Raw genomic sequence first — 22,861 nt, 5'->3', positions numbered from 1 at the left:
AGCTCAATCACGTTCACCATCAGGTCTGTGAGTTCATGATACTCTGCTCAGCTTAAATCGCTTAAAGGATAGAATTACTGCCTGAAATGTTTGGGATATGTGGGTTTTGCCACACAGTCATAACCTTCCATTCCTTGCCATGAAGGAAATATACGTGCACGGTTGTTCAAACAATAAAGACAGTCATTCTGAGCTCGTTGGCATGGGACAGTTTAGGGCGACCGTGTACTTATTCCAGGCTGTTGCTGCTCACAATCTACTTTTTCATGCTTTTCCCTTCATGCAGCAGTCTAGCTTACATTAGGCATATTGTAATGCTGTAGTTTCAGTGAAAAAGCCCTTTTCCATTTCTCCTTTCCTTATGTTTTGCCCGTAAATCTAAATGTGCAGCAAGGAGAGGCTGGAAAATTAGTCTTTTTATGAACTTTTTCAGCACAAAAAACAGTAAGAATGTAAAACCGGTATACCTTGTCCCAGGCGACCTCCGGACAGAGACTCTTTGGCCGTACCGAAGCCCAGCTCTCGACACACCACGGTGGCAGACTGCAAGTTCCAGTTATCATCACATATGGTGCCCCACTCTCCATTTTTCAACACCTCCACCCGACCCTCGCCTACGATGGCCCCACCACGAAGACGAACCAGCGGTTGCTGAAGAGGAAAAACACAGAACATCACTGTAAAAGCTGAAATGTTCAAATTGTAAAACCACATATATGTTTTTTTTATTCTGGTTCTTTCAAAGAGAACAGCCTCAAGTGGAAGTTTGGAACCTCAACTTGCTGAGGCAGCAGACTGGGTGGCTTCATGTTTATAGAACGTGCTATAAATGCGGTTCTCCTATTAACCGTTTAGACAAACTGGAAGTGTTTAGTTTTACAAGTAACACATTAGTCCCAGTTCAATCTGACACAAAGTAAAGCCCAGACGTCTTAATGTGTGCGCTCTGGAATAAAATCCTCCACCTACTGGCATCAACAAGAAAATGAATGTAAAGAATTCATCATCCTTAAATGTGCTACATTCATCCAATAAATATCAATTGTCATGTTTTGACCAAAAATGTCCAAATATGTCTGATTCAAACTTTTCAAATTTGATGTTCGTCTGGCTTTCATAAAACAATCTTTATTATTGAATGTAACATATTGTTGTGGACAGAACAAGGAAGACAAATCACCATTGTAATGAGCATCTTTCACTACTTTATTACTTCTATTAACAATAGTTTCACATATTTTGCATTTCCTTGGCAACCAGCTCAAGTCCTGAAGTTATTAAGTTAATTTTTAACAAATCGTCCATCCTCGCATCTCCTCTCTTCCTCCTGACTGTTGTAAGGTGCCATATTCCTGATTAAACCAAAGTCTTAACCCTGTTGTTGGCTTTGCTAAATCTCTGGCTTTCTGTTAAGGATTGAAATCAAAATCCTTCTAATTAAGTCTTCCACCTTTCCGAGTCGGGATGGGAACCAGTTCCACATTCTCTGATCCATCGCAATTGTTTTCCACACAGAAAATTGATCGCAGAGTCGATAATGGCATAGGTATCAATAAAACCATGTCAATTCCCAACCCAATCCACAAAGTGAGATGCTGAGCACCAACAGGCCCACGAGGTGTACCAGGACCTCAGGTCTTCTGGTTGTGCACTGGTCAAAGTTTGTGGTAGCTGAGCTTTTTTAATGTGTTCGCATCCGTTTTACAAATGCAATTCATAAGCAGTGTTCACATTGCAAATTACATTTTTCGCAAAAGCCTTTTTATGCTTCCTTGCCGCAATTAAACGAATTATGGACAGGTTCTGAAAATAATCTTTAGTTGTCCCACAAATAAATGTTCATAAACTTAATGAACACGAAAGGAAAATACATCAAAAACATTATATGTCAAGACTCAGCAAAGTAAATGTAAGGTAAGAATTAAGAAGAACTAAGAAACAGGAGATGAGGGAATGATTAAAAGACAAATAGATATGATACAATGCGACTTATAAACCCTGGTCCACATCTCATGCCTACGAACACATTCCAGCACAAAATCACCTGAACCTTCAATCATTTCACATGTTAGAATGCAGTTTTTATTTCATTCCCGGAGTGATGTTTGATTTATGTTTCTGTTTATGACTCAAACACATAGACTGAAATAGTTTGATTGGTTAAAATATGTATTTTTTTAATTTGATTCCTGAAGCAATATTTCACAAAAGAATCGATGTCATCATTGAGGCCGGGGTATTTCCTTGCTTTCAGTTGTATAATTGGAGAAGTCCTGTTCGGTAAATATCTGGTTTTAGAATAAAATTCCGTTTCATCAGACTTGTTGACTGTGTTGCACGCCGCTCCCAGCCCGCCACTCAGCTGTGGAACGTGACACAGAGCAGGCAAGCTCAAACCTCACATTGGAATGTGGATGGAGTCACACACACAGACATCTTGTCAGCTTAGAAGGTTCTTATTTGAAAGTTGCTGCGATTGTTTACAGACTAAGTGAGTTTTACATCTACTGAAACCTTAAGAAAAAATAACGCCTATTTTTAATCTGCAAAGGGCATGAGTAAGAAAGAAATCCCTCTTTTACCCACGGGGGAGGTCAAAGGTCAGAATCAGGAAGAAAACAGCACCTGTGGAACCAGAAGGAGGTCAAGTGAAGACTTACTAACGGTATGTGCCAATGAAAAGTTTCTGTAACACAAAATCAAAAGGCGATACAGCTTTGGGTTTTCATGTTTCATGTCATGATTGTTGCTGTGATGGGGTTCCAAACTCGGGAAACCTTTTCTTTCTGGGGCTATTGTCATGTTGCGGCAGCTAAAAAGAACCACCAAAAGTGCTGCCAAAGAGTCGGAAGCACAATATTTGTTTCAAATATCAAGCTTCCTCTTATCTTGTCATGAGGTTTTCTTGTCCGCAACATCACTAACCTCCCGGGACCAAACTGTTACCTCATGCACACCTGATGAACGGCTGCAAATTCAATTATGAGGAAGAAAGGCTGAAAACATGATCATAAGATGATGTCTGACAAAGGCATCCGACTGAAAAGCCGTGTCTCTAATAAACTCAGTGCACAAACGTGTGTGGTTGTCCACACACTCCTGGCCACATAGTGTATTTATTTAACTGTAAAAATAGCAGACACTGGCAACTGGCACAGCACCGATACAAATAACTGAATTCATGAACCCATTCGGAGCTATAAACTATCTTTTGGAGGGCTTGTTTGCACCATATCTTGATTTTCCTGATTTTTTTTTTTGGTGAGGAAATCAAAAAGCAGCAGCTTTTTAAGTGTAAATGTGTAATAACTGCAGTAATGATGCAGCTTTTCTGACTCTGGACCCTAGTTTCATGCTCATTGACATTTGAGAAGAGTCAAAGTTAGCTCACACTGGCGTTGCTTTCTGGAGAAACATGTTTTTCCTTGCCCTGTGCCAAGAATTTCAGGACATCGTGTCATATTTGAAACCCCAAGATGACGATAATTCATTTTGATGGGAACAAATTGTCCACATCAGCTCCAGCTGCAGCACACGAAGTGGCCGGGAATAGCAAAGGCCAGCGTTGGCCTTTACATAATCAGTGAACTGAGCTGAACCAGTGCAGCTATTTCTAAAAACAGCTTTGTTTACCACTTCAGTTTGTTGACCCCGTCCATCGACATCACACATTTCATTTGGTCACTGACAGAAGACAGTAAGAACTTACTGTGACAGTGGCTCTTTATACAAGGACAAAAATATCTTTTCAAAAATGAGTGTACTGAAAGTTCAAATATTTTTTATGTCTGAGCAAGAACTGGAAAAGCAGGAGATCTTTAAGACTGTGGACAGTCTTAAAGAACATCTCAACAGCGTGGTATTTCAGATCAACATAAGAATAGACTTTACCTTTTGTCTGAAGGCCTTCCTGAATCCCGCCATGGGCGTCGGGGCAAAGTCTTTACCGGGCACGCAGCTCACCACCACAGGCAACCCTTCAGGACAGGTCTCATTGGACTTCATTGATGTAACCTGGCCCAGTTTGCAGCTGGACAAATGGGCTTCATTGCCAGTGCAGTTCACAGCGTAGTCCCAGTACGTGGGCTTTCTCCGGCGAGCAAACATCCTGGACAGACGGAGGAGAAAGAAAGGAGGTTCAACAAATCTTTCAGCGGTTTTTATTTTCAACTGGGTATATCAAACACATAAATAGGTATTTCTATTTTAATGAGACAACTAGAAACAGCTAGAACTTAAAGCTGCACTCATCAATATTGTTCATACGACAATGGGCTAATGAGCATATGTAATGTGTGAGATGTTGCCAGTAGTAATAAATCCACGGAAAAATTATCACTCGACTCTGAGTCTTTCAGTATCTATAAATTCAACTCATCCTCGCTTTCAGCTGCAGCAGGCAGCTCCTTTGGCAAAAAAAAGCTGATTCACAAGCTAGCTGCTAGCTTGTGAACAAAGGACAGCGTTGCTTTAGAGCCAGATATTACCCTCAGGAGTTGGTGGAGACCAGAAACGGAGTGAAAAGAGAGTGAATATTGCACTTTTGTCTGCGAGATGTGTAAATAAGCAACTGTTTTGCTGACATAGTGATTCGTAAGGTGCCTTGTCAATGAAGTGTGTGATGTTTACCTATTCATGCAGTTCTGCGACCAAGTGGCAAAATACACATGATGGTTTATGTCGACACTCTTTTCTCAATTCACCTGCAGTTGAAATTCTAGATCTACTGTTCGGAACATTGAGTTAAATTATGAAACTCATCACAATGCTTTCTCTTGACGCCACAAAACTAGACAAGGGCAATGCTATTAGCACATTGTATAATTAACACCAAAAGTGAAAGGTCAGCTAACAGCTGGAGAGTTCACAGTCTTCCATATGAACTTGAACAAACTGGGGTTTCAGGCCTGGTGGGGTGCTAATCTCTTCCTCCCCACTTATTAGTGAGCCCAAATTATGTTTTTAATGAGCATCATTGGCAGAGCGGCACGTCCTATCCTTGTATCTTATGTCTGAGGTGTACTTGAAAAAAAAATGGATTCAAATAGGCCGAGCTGCATTTGTTTTTCATGTGGGAGCTGGCGAGAGGCAAGCTACAGACTGGAAGATATCCAAAACTAATGCTCTCAAATGTAATTTAACCACAGCTGTGATGCATATCAGTGCTGTTCAAATTGAGCGATGATTGAATAAACATTTGGTCCTGAGGCTGTGAAAGTTGACTTCTCACCAAAATCTCTAACCATGCTTAAAATATTTTTCCACATTCATAATCAAAGGTTTTCAATACTTTCATAAATGTAACTAACTTTATAGCTGCAATTAATGGTGCTGCACAACAATGTGGGCCTTTAAATGCAGAACTCCATTGATATTTAATATCAATATAATTGTAAAGTTTACTCAACCATGAAAACGGTTGTTTAATGACTTGTGGGCTCCGAAAGAGCTCGAGTGACACCACCTGAGTCAGCTCGGCTTGAGGCTTGAGACTGAAAATCTATAACAGAAAGTCTCGGCATGGATTGTGAAAGATAACCAGGCAGGGTGAATTTTGTCAAATGACTCCATACCATTGCTTAAGGGAAGTGTAGCAGTGTTTTGGAGCTTTACCCATATTAAGTACAAGGGTAAAACAGCGGTGTCTAATTTTCAGTAATACGTTGTGCAAGGGATTACAACTTGAAATTCAGCAATCGAATGAATACGAATTCCAGCAGTGATTCATTATGTTAACGTGTTGGAGGTGGTCTTACTGGGAATTTTATCGCACTCTAAAAGGCTGGCTGATGCTTTGCAGACGCTGGTACTTAGCAGGCTAAATATCTGGGTCTGTAGGGGGAGCTAAAACCAATGAGGAGCACAAGACACGGGTTGAAGGGGGAGGGGCTTGTAACTGGGTGCAATGGGTTGCATTTGCACCACAGTTGTTGTTGTTGTTGTTGCACCAAAAGGAAAATAGTTGAGTCGTTGGGACGTGTGGAAAAAGGCTATTTTGTGAACACGTGTGCCAGCGGTAATATCAACAAGCATGAAACTGATCATTTACTATTTAGAAAACTCTACAGCGCACACACATTACAAGGGCCCACATCTTGTTCACGTCTTTATTTAGACATTTGAATTTAAATCTGCCATTCTCAAAGTGACCCTGGATTAAGCCACACGGGAGCATCGGCACAGGAGCCGAATCAGGATGACGTTACTGCTGTTTCAAGAGACAGCCTGAAAAAGCAGATGTGGCCGCTTGGCTGCAAACTTCCTCGTGTCAGCAAGATTTAGATCCCTCGGTAGTCGCTCACACATCTCCACAGCTTCGTGGAATGCACTAATGTTGGATATGCAAGAGTCAGGTTGAGTTTCAATGTGCTGTCCTAAGGCTTGTGATGTAACATTTGATCCACACATTGGAACATGTAGAAATTGGAGTTACTTCAATGTATTCTAACTCTTTAACAATGACTTCTGGTTGTAGTGTTCTTGAATGACAGCAATTGGACTATGTTTCATCATTAGTTTTTACAAATGTATCACACCGTTGGACTGCTAGAAGGTATGGAGACTGATCCCTACGGGACAGGCTGTTAACTAAGGGTGGATTGCGAAACGTACAAAGCAGGTATCCACCCCAGGCTCCCCAGACATCCGACCCCAAATGCACCCAAATGTCCTCCATTGTGTGGCCACTGAAGAGTTAATTGCTAAATCAGTGATACTAAACCTACGTCCCACAGGCAAAATCTGGTTCGCAATAGGGTGCAGAATGTCCAAATTGGTAATGAAAATATTTTTGGTTTTACTATTAATGTAAGTAAGGTGTCAGAGTGAATAAAAAAAGAATTAATAGACAGTGTATGAAATAAAAAAAATTAAAAAGATTTAATTTCATTCGTTAGTTGGGCCCTTTAATGTCCATTCATTGTATTTGACAAATATTCATGTATGTTTATTATCTGGCCCCTGGCTGTTACTTTGCAACAGTTGCCCTCAAAAGTTGAGTATCCCTGCCCCTAAATCCTCCTCTGCTCTTTGAGTTACCCAGGGCCACACCTACAGTAGTGGAGTACTCACTTGTAAACTCTGGCGTTGTACTTCCTCTCCCCGGGGAAGCCAAACATGCCGCAGATGACTCTGCCGTTATGCTGCGTCCACTCCGTGTTACAGATCTGCTTCCATTTCCCGCCATCCTTGACCTCCAAGTAGCCCTCTGTCACAGGGATCCGCTTACGGTAGGACGACAGGATGGCTCGTATGCGCGCGTCCTCCACTTGAATATCAAGGTTCTGTGGACAAAAATAAAATGAGCAAGAAACTTGCTTTAATCACAGACATAAACATATAAAAGCTGTTTTTTCTAACCACAAATTATTTCTGTTCTTACTGACATGTTATGTGTCAAAGTATGTACAGTGTTTATGTATAATCCAACAACAAACACGTTTTGGTCTATTTCTGTATAGTAGACGACTTGTACATGTCCATTTATGTCAATTTAAGAGCCACGAAGTGTTTTGTGTTTTCATTTTCTGGCGAGACAGACCTCTGTGATCTGATGTGATACGAACAGGCTATACATCTGTCTAGAAACAGCATTTCCTGACTCTCAACCCCAGGTCCACACTGCAACCACAGCTGCTCAGCCCCGTGAGCGCTGCTTGCAAATCTTCTCCAGATTGCTCAAACATTTTTACGGCGAATCACCTTATTGACGCTTAACACCCCACCACCTGCCCTGCAACTGTATTTGTCTTTAAAAGCCGAAAGTATTCCATTGCAACATGTGCAACACGTTTAAGTGGAAAGCGTCAGTCGGAAGAGAAAAAATGAACAAACTCAGCATTGTGAGTATACACGTGCAGTAGGAGGCAGTTAAAGTGACTGCCCTTTCTTTCCAACGCACTACCGCTACACCATCACCAACCCCAGACTTGAGTAGAAGAGGCAACGGACCGTCCCACACTACTACGCAAGAACATCACACAACAAGTGTTTGTAGCAAGTTTCATGTTTCTGTGGGAGAATCTGAAGATATTGAACACTAAAAGCGGCCTCCCGCCTCAGACCCTTTTTTGGTGGGTGGAAATGTCAACATTCTTAAAGACATTTTACAGAACTTATTTCCATGGCCTCATACACATACGGTTTGAACACAATCGAAAATGTAAACAAAAACCTCGATCTGATTTGATATTATATTCTCTCCTCGAGACACATGGATCATTGTTGTGTCTATGTTTTGATTCGGAACATTGATCAACTCAACAGTTTTCCATCGTTGTTCGTAACTTTGAAGAATGGTGTGTGTTTATCAGTGTAAGCGTAGAAGAGAGTCCTCTGAGCATCGAAGCAGGCAGTGTGAGGCCGCCGAAAATCAGATCAGAGCCTTTCCTCTCAGACTATTTGCAGGGATTAAATAAACATTTTCCCCTCCAACAGACCAAACCCACATTCTTGTGCTACGTGACAGTGCAGGCAGAGGGGAGGGAGCTCAGTCTGGCAGCAGCGGGGAGTACGTTGCTTTGCTCAACAGACGGGCCAGTTAAGACTCCTCTCATATACAGCCAAGAAGAACCTAGACATCAAATAATGACAAAGTAGGGTTTCCTAAATTGGCATTTACCTCCGGGGAAGGGCAGAGGCCACCAGAGTGAAAGGTACAACCCATTAGTCTTGCTACCCTCTACTTTTTTCTCCCAAAGATAACCACATTAATCATTCTGGTCAGAGGCAACGAGGTCTGGACTGCAGAGGGTATGAAACTGGATCGAGGCTAAAATCATGGAACATGATAATGACTGGAAATGTGGCGATGGTGACCTTGTCTAGGTTTACTGGATGTACAGTACACGACTCAGTGGCAGACGAATGTTTTGAGTTGGGTCAGTAAGGAAATCCAGACTGACTGAAGAGCCAACCAAACAGGACAATGGGGTACTGACGCAGATTGCTGGTCCTTAAACATCGAGATTGAATGTCTGTAAACAGAAACAAAATACCCTCTCCCTCAAACGGATTGATCCTAAATCTTGGTGAGATAAACAAAATCCATGCCAAACCCTTACCTGTGCATTTAACAGAACTTATATAAGAGTCTGAAAAACGAGATGAGATATTCATCACATGGACAAAAATGGCCCTTTGACTGCAGAAAAAAAAAGATTTCTAACATGTGTGCCTTGTTTCGGCACACTCCGGGACAGGGGGCCCTTCCTGAGTCTTTGCTTGTCCAGGAGGAAAAGTGGCAGAGATGGAAAAGCCATTAGTGGGATGAGTTGGACCGGAGTGGTTAAGGGGCCTAAATCTCAAACTCAGTTTCCTTTTTACAGAGGCTACTTCGAGGTTATGATACATATTTTTCTATTACCAATGCTTTAAGCCTAAATTCCTAGATTTGGAAGACTAATTACACCACTACACTCATGGTCATGTAATTATAGGCGACAGGTCAGTTGGGGGCAAGTGGGGCAAAGCCCGACCTGCTGCAGGGAAGCAGAAAAGGTGTGGTTTCAGTAGCACTTGGAAATTAATACAATTCTGGATCAATGCATGACATAAAGAGATCTTTGGTTGCTGCTGTTATTTATCATTACTCTAGTGGCTGGATAGAGTTTTAAAAATGGTGTTGGTTCGAGATACCACTGTGGGGATGTGTGGCCCATTCTCACAATGTCAAGTGCCCCAAGTGTGGGAAAACAACAACAACATGCATGCCCAAAGCCTTTGGCAATGAGAACGGATGGTACATATTTGATACCAAGTGGGCTGACGCCTGTTGCCCCGCACCAATTTGATTGGCTATTTGCTAAGTCCTTGAGCTGTCGTCATTGGCTTGTAGTTAGCTGAAGTTAGTATTTCTTGAACAGAAAATAGTTACTGCACCGTGGTCTCCATTGACAATGTAGATTATCTTCTACAGCACATTATTTCTTTGACTATTCATGTTTCCTCTCAGTTGGAATTATAAAAGGGTTTGTTTTACACCTTAAAAGAAACCCTTTTCCATTATACTCATGCTGTTGTTAGAGGTCTCTGACAAAGGGGGCTGAAAAGTCTCTGAAAAAAAAGGGGGATGGCCAAAGACCAAAGGCCCAATAACAATAATAATAAGTCCCAGTCATCTGTTTCTCACTCCCAACAAGTCACTTGGGATACAAACCACGACATAATTCACAAAAAGAATATCCAAATACCCTGCATAGTTATGAACTATTGTTTCAGTTACTTTATATTGCCCACAGTCATCTGTGACTACTAGAAGAAGAGTAAACTCAGTATGTCATAGTTTTTAGTGACGTAGTACGCGTTTCCTCTACAGTCCACGGCGGAGTCAAGACTGCATTTGCCAGAACAAATAAAGTGCACGGAACATATGGTTCCAATAGAGGTCCCGAACAAGTCTCTCTGCCAGCAGAAATCACCTCACATCCACAGCAATGCAGTGTGATATTTAGTTGCACGTCTCTTTCTGAGAGTTCTAATGAGCAGCAGCCTTTTTCAGGCACGTCTGCTGTCCCTATCTGGACTTCAAGAAGGGAAAACAGACCAGCTGCAATGCAAATTGAGGATAGCGTGTTTTCGGAGACAGTGTTTAGAGAATGCAGGCTGTCCGTAGTGTGCACTTCCTCCTTTAAAATCCATTAAAAGAGCTTGTGTCAACAAACTGAAAGCAGATGTTTCACAAAGTCATTAAAAACCCCGAACTGGGGCGTAAATTACAAGGACAATGATTGAATGGAAATAAACTACTTTCATGTGGCATTGAAGCTGAAGTGACAAAAAAACGTGTGGAAATCAAAGACACACTTGGGAGTGATTTCAGGGATCTGTCTGGCGGTACTGCTGGTATCATTCTGTATTTCAAAGTAAACATCTGTAGCACTTTTGTCTGTTGACAAAGTAAATCATTATTAGAGCCGACAAAGATGACAGGGTGATAAACCTACTAAATACACAACAGCAGTTTAGACTCGTTGGTCATTTGCTCCTCTGTACTGTATGTAAAGTTATAGCAGGTGAGATATGCGGAAGGTTTTCAGTTGGTCCATACAGAGCCGAAACACAAAACCCTTGTGCACACACAGGGTTCCCTTTGCTAAAGAAAACTGCATACACAAACAGCACTTGTTTACTCTCAATCGCTTTGGTTGTATTTGTACTTTCAAATGTAATTCCTGACATTTCCCAAACACATATAGATCGTATTGGAGTGTCCATATAGCAGATTTTATTGGCTGTATTTGGCCACAGCGGTGCTTTGAGCTAAATGCTAACATCAGCAAGCTAACATGCTCCCACTTACAACAACAACATGACGTTCACACTGTTAGTTTTAGCTTGTTAGCATGCTAACACTTGCTAATTAGACATTTTGCAGGTACTTTGTTGTAAACCAGGGTATTGGACAAATCTCAGTCAAAACAATTCCGCAAAATGAAAAGTGGAAAAATGAAAACAGGGGCACATACATGTCTTTTCCAAATGTCATGGCAATCCATTCAACGGTCAATGAAACATTACAGTCAAACTTACAAATGTCAATTTCATGCTGGCAAAAGAGGAAAAGTCAAGTCTTTAGGGAACATGACTGTCTGTACAAAAAAATCTTTGCAATGAATTCAAAAGTTAATGAAATATTTTAGTATGGACCAACTGACATTACCACTACTAGAGCCTCACGAGCAGCTAAAAAAACCTCTTTCAATGTCCACTTAACGTTTTGCACATTGCGTATAACCATACACCACAAATGTCTTCGGATGGAGTTTGCTAAGTTCTCTGGTTGGTCTGATCTTTATCATGACCATGTGATGTTTGAAAGCTCCACAAAAAGCTCGTGAGTTGTCCTTGAGTTGGTATTTTTTTGTCAAAATCCTATTTCTAAGGTCAAGAATAAACTTTTTTGGCCAGATAACAAGTGTTATTTTCTGTCAGCACATGTGACACATGTTACACATTGTGACAGAGAGAAGAAAGGAACAGCTGTGGAGAAGAGCCAAAGAACTAGCAGACGACATAGCTTCAACAACACAGCCGATTAAATGAGCCGAATCCCTTCTGCACATGGCTAGAAAAACATTAACAGTCAGAATAATTAAAGGCATACTTCCTATGACATTGATGCCTGTTTGTCTAAAACATAAAATAATCACATTGTCTGTGAAAGCAATTGCTCTGCCCGGAGAGAGATCCTCCACTCACACTAAAGTCAGACGGAGCAGTTCATTTTAGAGTCTCCAGAGGCTAAACATCCGCCCGCGTTGCACTGTGGGAATGTGATGCCTGGGGGCAAAAGCTTTAACATAGCTGTTAGATGCTTCTGCAGCTATGTGCGAAATAATTAAACAGTCAAAACCATTGTAAGGTTGTGACACAAAGGGAAGACATGTATTAATCCACGCTCATAGCGCGAATGTGCTGACAAGGCAATTTACAGCGCCCTACCGCAACATCGTTGGAGATTTACAGGGAGGAAAGTGAAAGATTTGACCTTAAGGCCTCGGAGGGAAAAAATGACTAAAGAGGGGAAAATGGGAGCTGTAAACTCTGCTTGGGGTGACTTCATGGCTGCTTGTAATCTACTTATGAGAGGGCGGAGCAGCAGAGAGAGAGGAAGGAGAGAGCATGAGAGAAGAAAAGGAGAAAAAAAAGTGAAGATGAAAAATGCAAAAAGAGAGGAGAGTTCCGGATCTCATGTAGAAGTGGGGACTCTATGTATCAACCTCGCAAATGATTGTCATGAACCGGTCTTTGTGCCATCTTACAAATGTGGACGAAATGTTTGCAGTATTGATGCAATGACCCAGAAATGAAGGAAATACATTAATAAAAAGGATAATTAAATAACATTGTATTTACAACTCTGGCAACAAATAACAATATAAAAATCAAAAAGCTGAATCAATAGAGTGCAGATCTCAGCCAGGTGAGTCTCTCCCTTCCAAAACACTTCAATCTCACCAAATCGCTACTCTTGGCAGCCAAGACAACAATAATGGGGATTTATTCATCTTGTTTCAGGCCTATAACTTAAGTGGATCATAACATATCGGGTATGGAATTAATATGGTGGTCCGGGTTCAAAATGAGACCAAACTTTTCCATCAATGTCAGTTTTTGAACCACTACAAAGGCAGAAAACAAGACTAGCCTGCAACAGACCAGGCAGGTCATGTTTTCAGGAAATGCCTTTTGCGAGTGAAGCAGTTGTTGATCACTTGCGTCCGCAGTCGATGACGGTATAAAACAATAAAATTGGTAATTTAAAAATGTAATCAACGCAACCTAGAGAGGTCCTTGAGCATATTCATAAATGTGCACAAAATATATTCGGCTGACAGGTCAAGTATGCAAGATACGGTGTGGACAGACAGACACACACACAACCGAACGCATTATCTTACGGCTTGCGAGGGACGAATACAAAATGAAATCAGCAGCTTTAGCTCTAATAATATGGCTGTAATATATTAGTGCACAGTAATAGCTGAAGGTTACTCTCATATGAAAGGCTGTAACTATTGACCATTTTTTTCCTTTTGAAATAAACTTGCAATTTCTTTCTCGATCTTGTTCATTAAAAAGTGGAAACATGTTAATGATGCTTTGCTACGCAAGGTCCTACAGCCCGAGGTGAAGTCATTAAAATAGTTAGTTTTGTCCAATAAAAAAACATAAAGGTATTCAGTTCATTACGATATAAGACAAAGACAAGAATATTGATGCCGATGGGACGCCGGAGCCAGGTAACACTCGTTTGCGATTATTTGATTATAAAAACAGTTGATGAATAATCATGTCAGCTGGACAAAAAGAGGACACTGTTCAAAAATAGAAGTTTTCCCCAGTGAAGGTCAAACGAATGTGTGACAGTTACTAATGAACAGTATTTCACAGTGCAGATGTCTTTATAAAGTGAGAAGACTGTGAGAGCCCAACATTATGTCCCATTTTCAAAAGCTTTTGATGATTTATAATTGAGGACACTTGCGGCAAAAAAAGCTAGAAAGATTACAATACTGAGCCCTAATTACAACTCTCCAGCCTTTCTCCACGGCCGACAGACAGTTCTATAATGCTCCCTTGTGCCGTCAGTCTCCACACCAGTTAACATTTCCACATAAAGTCAAATGACTATGAATCTTCCTCTTTCACAGGCCGATCCTCAGACATTTCTAACTGCTGTTTTTGTCCCTTTCTGAGTAAACTTGAATAAATCAGGTTGAGAAATCTGACTGCATTGCTTTACATATAATTTGGATAAATGCGGCGGCCTGCGGGACCAGCGAGCACACAGGCACTGCCAAACATCACATTTCACGAGCCCTGAGTTCCTTCATGTTGAAATTGGTTTGAAGTGGAATGTGATGGAATGTAATGCATGTGCACGATAACAGGTCGGACCTCTGTAGCCATTTCTGCGTGAACCGAAATGTTGAGGCGAGGCGGCAGACTTCCTCGAGCCCTTACAGGAACACACAAATAAACAGCGGAGAGATGTGACTAAAATATTCCAGAGACACAGCACTGAACGCTGTTTGCTGTGCAGCCGACTGAGACACGATGCTAAATATGCAGTCGCTGGAGTCCATGCAAAACACATGAACCCCTTCAAACACAATCGAACAAATTCATGGAACGAGATTGTTTGTTTCCTGGAAGTTTACAAGTCGGTAAAAAAACCCTCGACATTTCAACAATGTGAGAAGACAAAGCAGTCACAGAGAGGAATCTGAACACACATGTCAAAGGTCAGCAACACGTGCCTGCAAGAGGTTCATGCTTCACCTCCCTTAGCTCACCCTCCGGGTATTTCCTCTGTGGTGGACTGGCTGGCTGTTGTACTGAGGTCAACATCACCTGAGAGGGCAGCGATGCCTCTACGTGCAGGCTCCTAACCACACTGAAAGTCCTAATCATGCCGTACCGCAACATGTCGTCATGGCTGCTATTACGCGCCGGAATGAGTGGGGGTGAGTCACTACCACTTCCACTAGATAAGGCCCGGCTGCATGCTACATGCTCAGAGCCCTACTTCTCTCAGTGAATGGAAAATGGTTTTTTTCAGCTACTATTCTCGCTCGACTCTAGACGTCTAGACCTCTCCAGTCGTGCTCGCTGGAGAATCATAATCTTTACCATTCGTCTCTGTAAACCTGCGTGCAGGAAGCCGGCTGGAGGTAGCCCCTCCCACAATGCAGCTTTAGAGGGCGGCTCCACTGATTTTACACATCATTTACAGGCAGGGGTTGAATTTGCATTTGCTGTGATTTAAAATCGAAAATAAATTAGCAAAAAAAGGGATAAGGGAGTCTTCATACCATAGATACACGTATGGCAAACCACAGATGATGGTACATTTTGGGGCCTGTACAAATATGAGGTAGAGCCCTGGGTGCGCTCAGACAGCTTGTTTCCACCATATCTGACTCAACAAAGCCAGGACGTCAGCGACGACAGCAGCAGCATCTCGACGCCCAGTCGTGTGCCAGACAACAATGAGCAACAAGCTTCAACTCACTATAAATCTCAGTGAAGTAGAGAGACGCTGCAGATTCATGTGAAGCGGTGGCGGGCCGTGCATTTCATACCTGGGCCTTCACTGCTGTCCTTGCAGCTGAAATACCACCTTATAACCACATTGTGGCGCCACAGCTATTATAAATTTTTAATGCTCCAACTATGTACGTCTTCATATTAAACCGTTCGGTACGAGTCGTTTGAATAATGCTCAAGCATTTAGAAAATGCAAAAGCCTAAATTCACGAAAATATAACGTCCTCAGGTGGTCTGGCTGAGGAAACCACCGTCAATCCTTAAAAGCCACGACCCAAAGAGAGTATCATAGGATTTTACTATCACAACTTGAACGTTAAACGTACTGCTCTGCAATGTCTTTCCTCGGCTCAGCACCCTCTATCATGGTGCAGCTCAACTCAGAATGCATTTTGATTGGCTGAACTGCATCACGTGATGTGATTCACTACCCATCAGCCTCTGCTGGCTGTTAAGTTTCGTTTCACGATAGTCACGTGCTCGCCCACTGACCAATCACAGCACACTCTGCACCGAGCGGGAAAGCTACAGATGAACACTGAGCAGCATGTAATTCTGACGTCATTATAGGCCGGCGCGCAGGCGCTGACACGTCAAAGAATACGCCCAACATGTCAAACTAAAGATCTGATTGGTTGAACACTATGACAATCAACAATATCGTCCCCATGTACTTTAATCTGCACTGGCTGCAGGTGAGAGTCTGCAGGCCTCTGGCTCTGTTCTTACATAGAGACACAGAGGTGAGATCTGATTGGATAAAAGCTACTTAAAACAAGCTGCACTGGAAGCAGAGCAACTGAGGAAGACAGCAGCTGTGCAATGAGAAAATAAGATAATGGGAAAATATTTTTGTAAATTATAATACATGTAGTGTATTTAAGAAAAATTATAAAATAGTTTTTTTTCTTTTTTTTAAATATATATAGATTTGTGATTCTGTTTAGGTCAGCAGAGAAGGCCTTGCAGGCCCTGACGGCCCGCCACTGATGTGATGTCACTATGAGCAACCCACATTGTTTTCTCATTGTCATTTGATACCTTGTTATTGTGAAAGAACGATTATAGCTGACAAGCTCTGGGACTCAAGTGCTAGTTTTTCAATTCAAGCCAACCAGAACAACGTCTAAATCCGGACAGTTGTTTTTGAAAAAAAAAAAAACCAGCCTCTGCTAAGATGTCGGCGCATGTTTTGAGTGCCTTATGAAAAATGCTTGATTCTTTTTTAAAGAAGTAGAGGAGTGGTTCAGAGAAGGAGAGTTAGCTCTGGTTTGCATTTTGCTCATAACGTTGGAATGTGGATCCATGAGCTCTGCACAGGGAGCAGAGCGACAGCGTTCTGCTTTTGGTGGCAATTAGGTCGGAGCTTATTGGCCGGCCCGGAGAGCGATGCTCAGCGGAGCCTTTGGAAGGGTCCGGGCGGACGACTCTGACAGTTATGAGTGCAACACCTAACAATTACCAGTTTAACTTCACTTTCACTGACACACTTTCACTGCAGGCCATTCAGAAAGGTTATTAAACCAGAATCACTTTGGGTGATTGGCTTTAAGTGTACGGAGCTGTTTCCAGCCAACACCTAGGTAAGATGTATTACTCAAAGGGGGTTTAGTCATTGTACAATTGTATACCGTTTACTGAAAACTCTGGAGGACATTTGTCAAGTCTGAAAGAAAAAGCTGAGTGATGTCATCAGGGTCATCTTGAGTCGAGGGATTGTCATAGAAAGTGTAACAAAGTGGGGGTCTGGTTCACCACGCTAGAAAAGTCCCTGTTAAGTTGTATCGTGGGACACGTAGCATCCAGCGGTTTTGGAACGTGACCTATACCAGGCTGTAAAGGTGAGGACATTCTGTTTTAATCTGTCTGCCACAACCAATATGACACAGAGAGCACAATTCTACAACAAACTATAAAAGGTGATGAGATGCATGATGAATGCAGCAAATGTTCATTCATTTGGGCTTCGACAGCAAAATAAGTTTGGAAATCTATCACTGATAACAGCCCGTGAGAGAAAACTTTTTGATAAATAGTGCAGTAAAATGGTGCTCTCCAGCTGTGCCACTGCTCCCTGTTGTACACCAGGTGTCAATATATAATGTGCATTGTGATTTCTTCCATAACGGCCCTGCCTGAATACAGCCATAACTAAGATTGATGTACAGTAACAGACTCCCTCTGAAAGACAAAACGCCATTGCCAAAACAGATAGAAGAAGGCAGTTATATTGCGCAATCCAAGTATGAACAGGGTTTATGAGACTTCAGATGTTTATATGTATATTGTAATATATGGAATGTATGATTTACATTCCACATGAATGAAGCTTAAGGTGTCAGCAAACACATGTCCTTTGGGCAGACAGTAAATGTAAATGAAAAACAACAGAAGTTTACAAAAGGTTCACGAAGTCTCGCAGCGAAAGAAGTGATTGATTGGAGTGAGTGAGTTTACCTCGACATGGTTGGGGAGAGTGTTGACAAATTTAAAACCCGGTATTCTCTTGTCGCTGCACACCACGCCCACGTCTTCACTGTGTTTGCAGTCTGAAACGCCGATTCCATTGGAGGGACACAGCGCCAAGGTCTTTTCTTGGCCTGTGCAGTGGAGATTGTCGAACCAGATGGGTCCTGAAGAGACAAAAGAGAAATCCGTCGGTGCTTTCATGGGGAGGAATTTCATCCCTTTGGTCGTGGAAACGATGGAGAAATGGATTTCTTTTGAAGGCAAACCTGGTTTCTCCAAAAGTGGTGAGGCATTTACTGTGAAGCACTTTCCATTGCATAGCAGTACAAATGAGTCCTAAATTGAAAGATGATGCATATGGGTTCCTTCAATATACTGCATGTTCAGTCAGTGTTGGCCTTGTATTAAAAATGTAATGGTATCCATTTTTAGTGTGAGGAATAAGACGATATTTGTTTGAGAACGTAACATGTTGCAGTCCACTCCCCTCAAATAGGGCAGCTTGGTGAGAGGTTACGCATCAAACTATGATGCTCTACGAGGCCAGTGTCATGGCGGGAGAAAAGCAAGTGAAACCAAAGTCAGTGTGGACTTATTTGAAGTTGCCGATACGTGACGTTATCACGGCGCTTACAAAAGATACAACACAAGCAGACTTTAACCCGGGAGACAGGTGTCCATGTCCCGTGTGAAACCTAAAGTCAATATTGAGATATTTAGAGTTACGCACATTACAGAACTTTATGATGTTGTTTAGGTAACAGAGCTTACGCAACATAGCCTACTTACCTACGTAACAAACATATTTGAACCCAAACTACTATCTTTTCATAAACCTAACCAAGTTTTCTTTAGAAAGACAGTGCATGCATCTAAAGAGGGGAAATTGACACAAACAAAACTGACGGTAGACGGGTACGTGTCGCGTCATAGTTTGAAGCGTAGATTGTGGAGGTAGAACATGTTGCACACTGGATGTTTCCAACCCAACAAGAGGACAAACATTGACAAAACATTGCGTTCCTTTACCTACCTTCTCCTTTCCCATATTTTGAAGATGGTGACCATGAGGTGGCTTCCAGGTAGCCCAGCTCCCTGCACACCACCTGAGCGGCGTGGATAGTGAAGTCGTCGTCACAGACAGTGCCCCAGTCGGCGTTGTAGAAAACCTCCACGCGACCCTCGTTGTGTTTCCTCTTGTCCCCCGCCAAGCGGAGCTGGATCCTGGGCGTGTCCGGCGTCAGCTGGGGGGCGCTGTACTGCTCCTGTTCCGGGTCAGGGAAGCCCGGCGGGTAGCCGAGGTGTTCGTACTGGGCGAGAGCCAGCTGTAGTAGCACTAACAGAACGACAGTGCAGCGGGGCGGACACCGGGTGGTCGGCATTTTGACCGGAACTGATGAAAAGAGAAAAGCATTCATTAAATTCAGATGTTTCTTCACAATCGTTTATTAGAGAGGAATCAGACTGAAGAATAGGTATGGGAAGGGACATCTCGCCATGTTGTTGTTCCACTTGGAATATTAAAGCTGCACTAATCAATGTTTCCATACTGCAACAGATTAAATGTCGATGTGTAGGATGAAAGAGCCCCCCTTAGAGAATCATCTCCCGACTCTGCTCTTCCCGTTTTAGCCTCTATCAGCTCATTGCCTTGGTTTTGGCCTGTAAATGTTTTTTTGGTTCCCTCTCTCCGCAGGCAGCTGTTTTCAATGAAAAGGCTCTGATAAACCTACTGTATGCTTCTCGCCCTGCGCCAAACAGACGACGAAGTTAGCAACTAACATTTAGAATCTCAAAATCAAGATATTCCCCGTAGAAGTTGGTGGAGACCACAGAGCTAAAAGGAGAGTGAATATATGACGTTCATTAAACAACTCCAAGTTGCTAATGTTGCTCTGCTAGTTGTGTAAAAATCCAGTAGTTTGCTAACATGTTTGGAAAGCTTCACAAGGCGATATGTCAATGTTGCATTCTTAGCTGAAGCCACTGCCACCACGTGGTGAAAAAGTATTTATAGCAGCTTTAAAGTAATTATCTTTACTTTTATTATTGTTTTGGAGACTGAATAAATAAGATTACTTATTTTGCAGTCAATTAAGGCAACTGTCCACCAGTGGTGTATAAAGTACCCAAAAGCCATACTTGAGTAAAAGTAAAGATACCTTACTGGAAAACGACTCCAGTAAAAGTCACCTATTAGAATACTACTTGAGTAAAAGTCTTAAAGTATCTGATATTTATTGTACTTAAGTATCAAAAGTAATTTTCTGATATTAAATGTACTTAAGTATTGAAAGTAAAAGTACAAGTAAATGCTGTTAATAAAAAAGCAAAGGGTCAGAATTTTGAGAATTATGAAGTTTATTCTTTTAAGTGCTGTGGCCACCATGACCAAGGACATGGAGCTGTGTTGAACATAATTGGGTTGGCTGTGATCCATCCAGGAGCAACAATGTTCAACATAATATATTGTACATAAGTATACTTTTGCATCTACTATGAACTTATCATCATAATTCTTCTAATCTAAGAAGTTACATTGTATTACAATGTAACTTCTTTACATTCTAATAGAATGTAAAGAAGTTACATTCTAATAGAATGTAAAGAAGTTACATTGTATTAGAATGTAAAGAAGTTACATTGTATTAGAATGTAAAGAAGTTACATTGTATTAGAATATAAAGAAGTTAAATTGTATTAGAATGTAAAGAAGTTACATTGTATTAGAATGTAAAGAAGCTACATTGTATTAGAATGTAAAGAAGTTACATTGTATTAGAATGTAAAGAAGTTACATTGTATTAGAATGGAAAGAAGTTACATTGTATTAGAATGGAAAGAAGTTACATTGTATTAGAATGGAAAGAAGTTACATTGTATTAGAATGTAAAGAAGTTACATTGTATTAGAATGTAAAGAAGTTACATTGTATTAGAATGTAAAGAAGTTACATTGTATTAGAATGTAATGAAGTTACATTGTATTAGAATGTAAAGAAGTTACATTGTATTAGAATGTAAAGAAGTTACATTGTATTAGAATGTAAAGAAGTTACATTGTATTAGAATGTAAAGAAGTTACATTGTATTAGAATGTAAAGAAGTTACATTGTATTAGAATGTAAAGAAGCTACATTGTATTAGAATGTAAAGAAGTTACATTGTATTAGAATGTAAAGAAGTTACATTGTATTAGAATGTAAAGAAGTTACATTGTATTAGAATGTAAAGAAGTTACATTGTATTCGAATGTAAAGAAGTTACATTGTATTAGAATGTAAAGAAGCTACATTGTATTAGAATGTAAAGAAGTTATATTGTATTAGAATGTAAAGAAGTTACATTGTATTAGAATGTAAAGAAGTTACATTGTATTAGAATGGAAAGAAGTTACATTGTATTAGAATGTAAAGAAGTTACATTGTATTAGAATGTAAAGAAGTTACATTGTATTAGAATGTAAAGAAGTTACATTGTATTAGAATGTAAAGAAGTTACATTGTATTAGAATGTAAAGAAGTTACATTGTATTAGAATGTAAAGAAGTTACATTGTATTAGAATGTAAAGAAGTTACATTGTATTAGAATGTAAAGAAGTTACATTGTATTAGAATGTAAAGAAGTTACATTGTATTAGAATGTAAAGAAGTTACATTGTATTAGAATGTAAAGAAGTTACATAGTATTAGAATGTAAAGAAGCTACATTGTATTAGAATGGAAAGAAGTTACATTGTATTAGAATGGAAAGAAGTTACATTGTATTAGAATGTAAAGAAGTTACATTTTATTAGAATGTAAAGAAGTTACATTGTATTAGAATGTAAAGAAGCTACATTGTATTAGAATGTAAAGAAGTTACATTCTATACACTGTAGCTTCTTTACATTCTAATAGAATGTAAAGAAGCTACAGTGTATAGAATGATTCTATTGAAATTATTCCTGTTTTAAATGTTTTAGACGAGTCACTAATCACTTTAAAAGAGTGATTGTAGCTGATTTAACTTACAGACATGAGATTGATCTTCTCATGTCACTCTCTTTATACAATGATATAAATGCATCCCCGCTTTATTGATATCTTATGAAAAGTTACTCCTCATTCTTCGTGCGTTTTTCCTGCAAAAGTCCAGCAACATGAGTCTGTTTTGGCTTGTTACATCTTTTCAAAATAAACTTCCATCTTCACAGGAAACAACTCAGGTTTAGGCGATGAAACTACTGAGTTAGGTTTAGGAAAAGATCGTGGTTTGCGTTAAAATATCTACGGAAGTGGCGTTGCTTAAGTACGGAAGTCACGGCACAAATAAATCAACATTGGCTTCTCGTTTCACACACGGCACAAACTGCGGCCTCCTGGAGGAAACACAGTGTTAGTTTGACCGTCCACCTCTCCTCATCCCACCCGTCCTGTGTGGAACTCTACTCAGGTAGTCGCTCGCTAGCTATAGCATGTAGCATCCTGGACATCACTGGGCATCACAGCACCGCGGCTTTGAGAGCACTTGTTTGCGCATGAACGTGATGAACCAATGATTTAACTTGCTGCTAGGACCACTGATTCACAAACCTGCGGTGTACAAAACTGTACACCACTGCTGTCCACAAATTAACGGTATTCTTTTTTAATACTTTTTCAAAAAACATAGAAATTCTAAAGGTATTACGTCCTTGTGCAGCACAGGATTTTTCACATGACAGAGGACACCTTCGTCTTTACAACAGCAAATAGAAACATTCTCAAAACTTGCTATGGCTTGAATTACTGTTGTGATGTGTCAATAGATGGAATAAAGTGGTTAAATATTAATGCTACGATGTGGAAAAAGCTGCACA

At 40.8% G+C, this 22,861-nt stretch overlaps 1 protein-coding gene across 1 annotated transcript in view; it reads right to left on the bottom strand.

Annotated features, from left to right (window-relative positions):
* loxl2b (lysyl oxidase-like 2b) overlaps positions 1-22,861 on the bottom strand; it is a 37,022-nt gene that overhangs the window by 13,280 nt on the left and 881 nt on the right. Inside the window, exons 2-6 of the mRNA XM_079269422.1 lie at positions 19,055-19,414; positions 18,010-18,185; positions 7,072-7,283; positions 3,892-4,108; positions 468-651 (exon numbers count right to left, since the gene is read on the bottom strand). Of these exons, the coding sequence (XP_079125548.1) occupies positions 468-651; positions 3,892-4,108; positions 7,072-7,283; positions 18,010-18,185; positions 19,055-19,403 (1,138 nt within the window). The 5' untranslated portion in view covers positions 19,404-19,414. The remainder of the gene's footprint in view (positions 1-467; positions 652-3,891; positions 4,109-7,071; positions 7,284-18,009; positions 18,186-19,054; positions 19,415-22,861) is intronic.

The sequence above is a fragment of the Melanostigma gelatinosum genome (assembly GCF_949748355.1).
Source record: "Melanostigma gelatinosum genome assembly, chromosome: 6".
Lineage (NCBI taxonomy): Eukaryota > Metazoa > Chordata > Actinopteri > Perciformes > Zoarcidae > Melanostigma > Melanostigma gelatinosum.
This window is presented reverse-complemented; position numbering and strand designations above follow the sequence as displayed.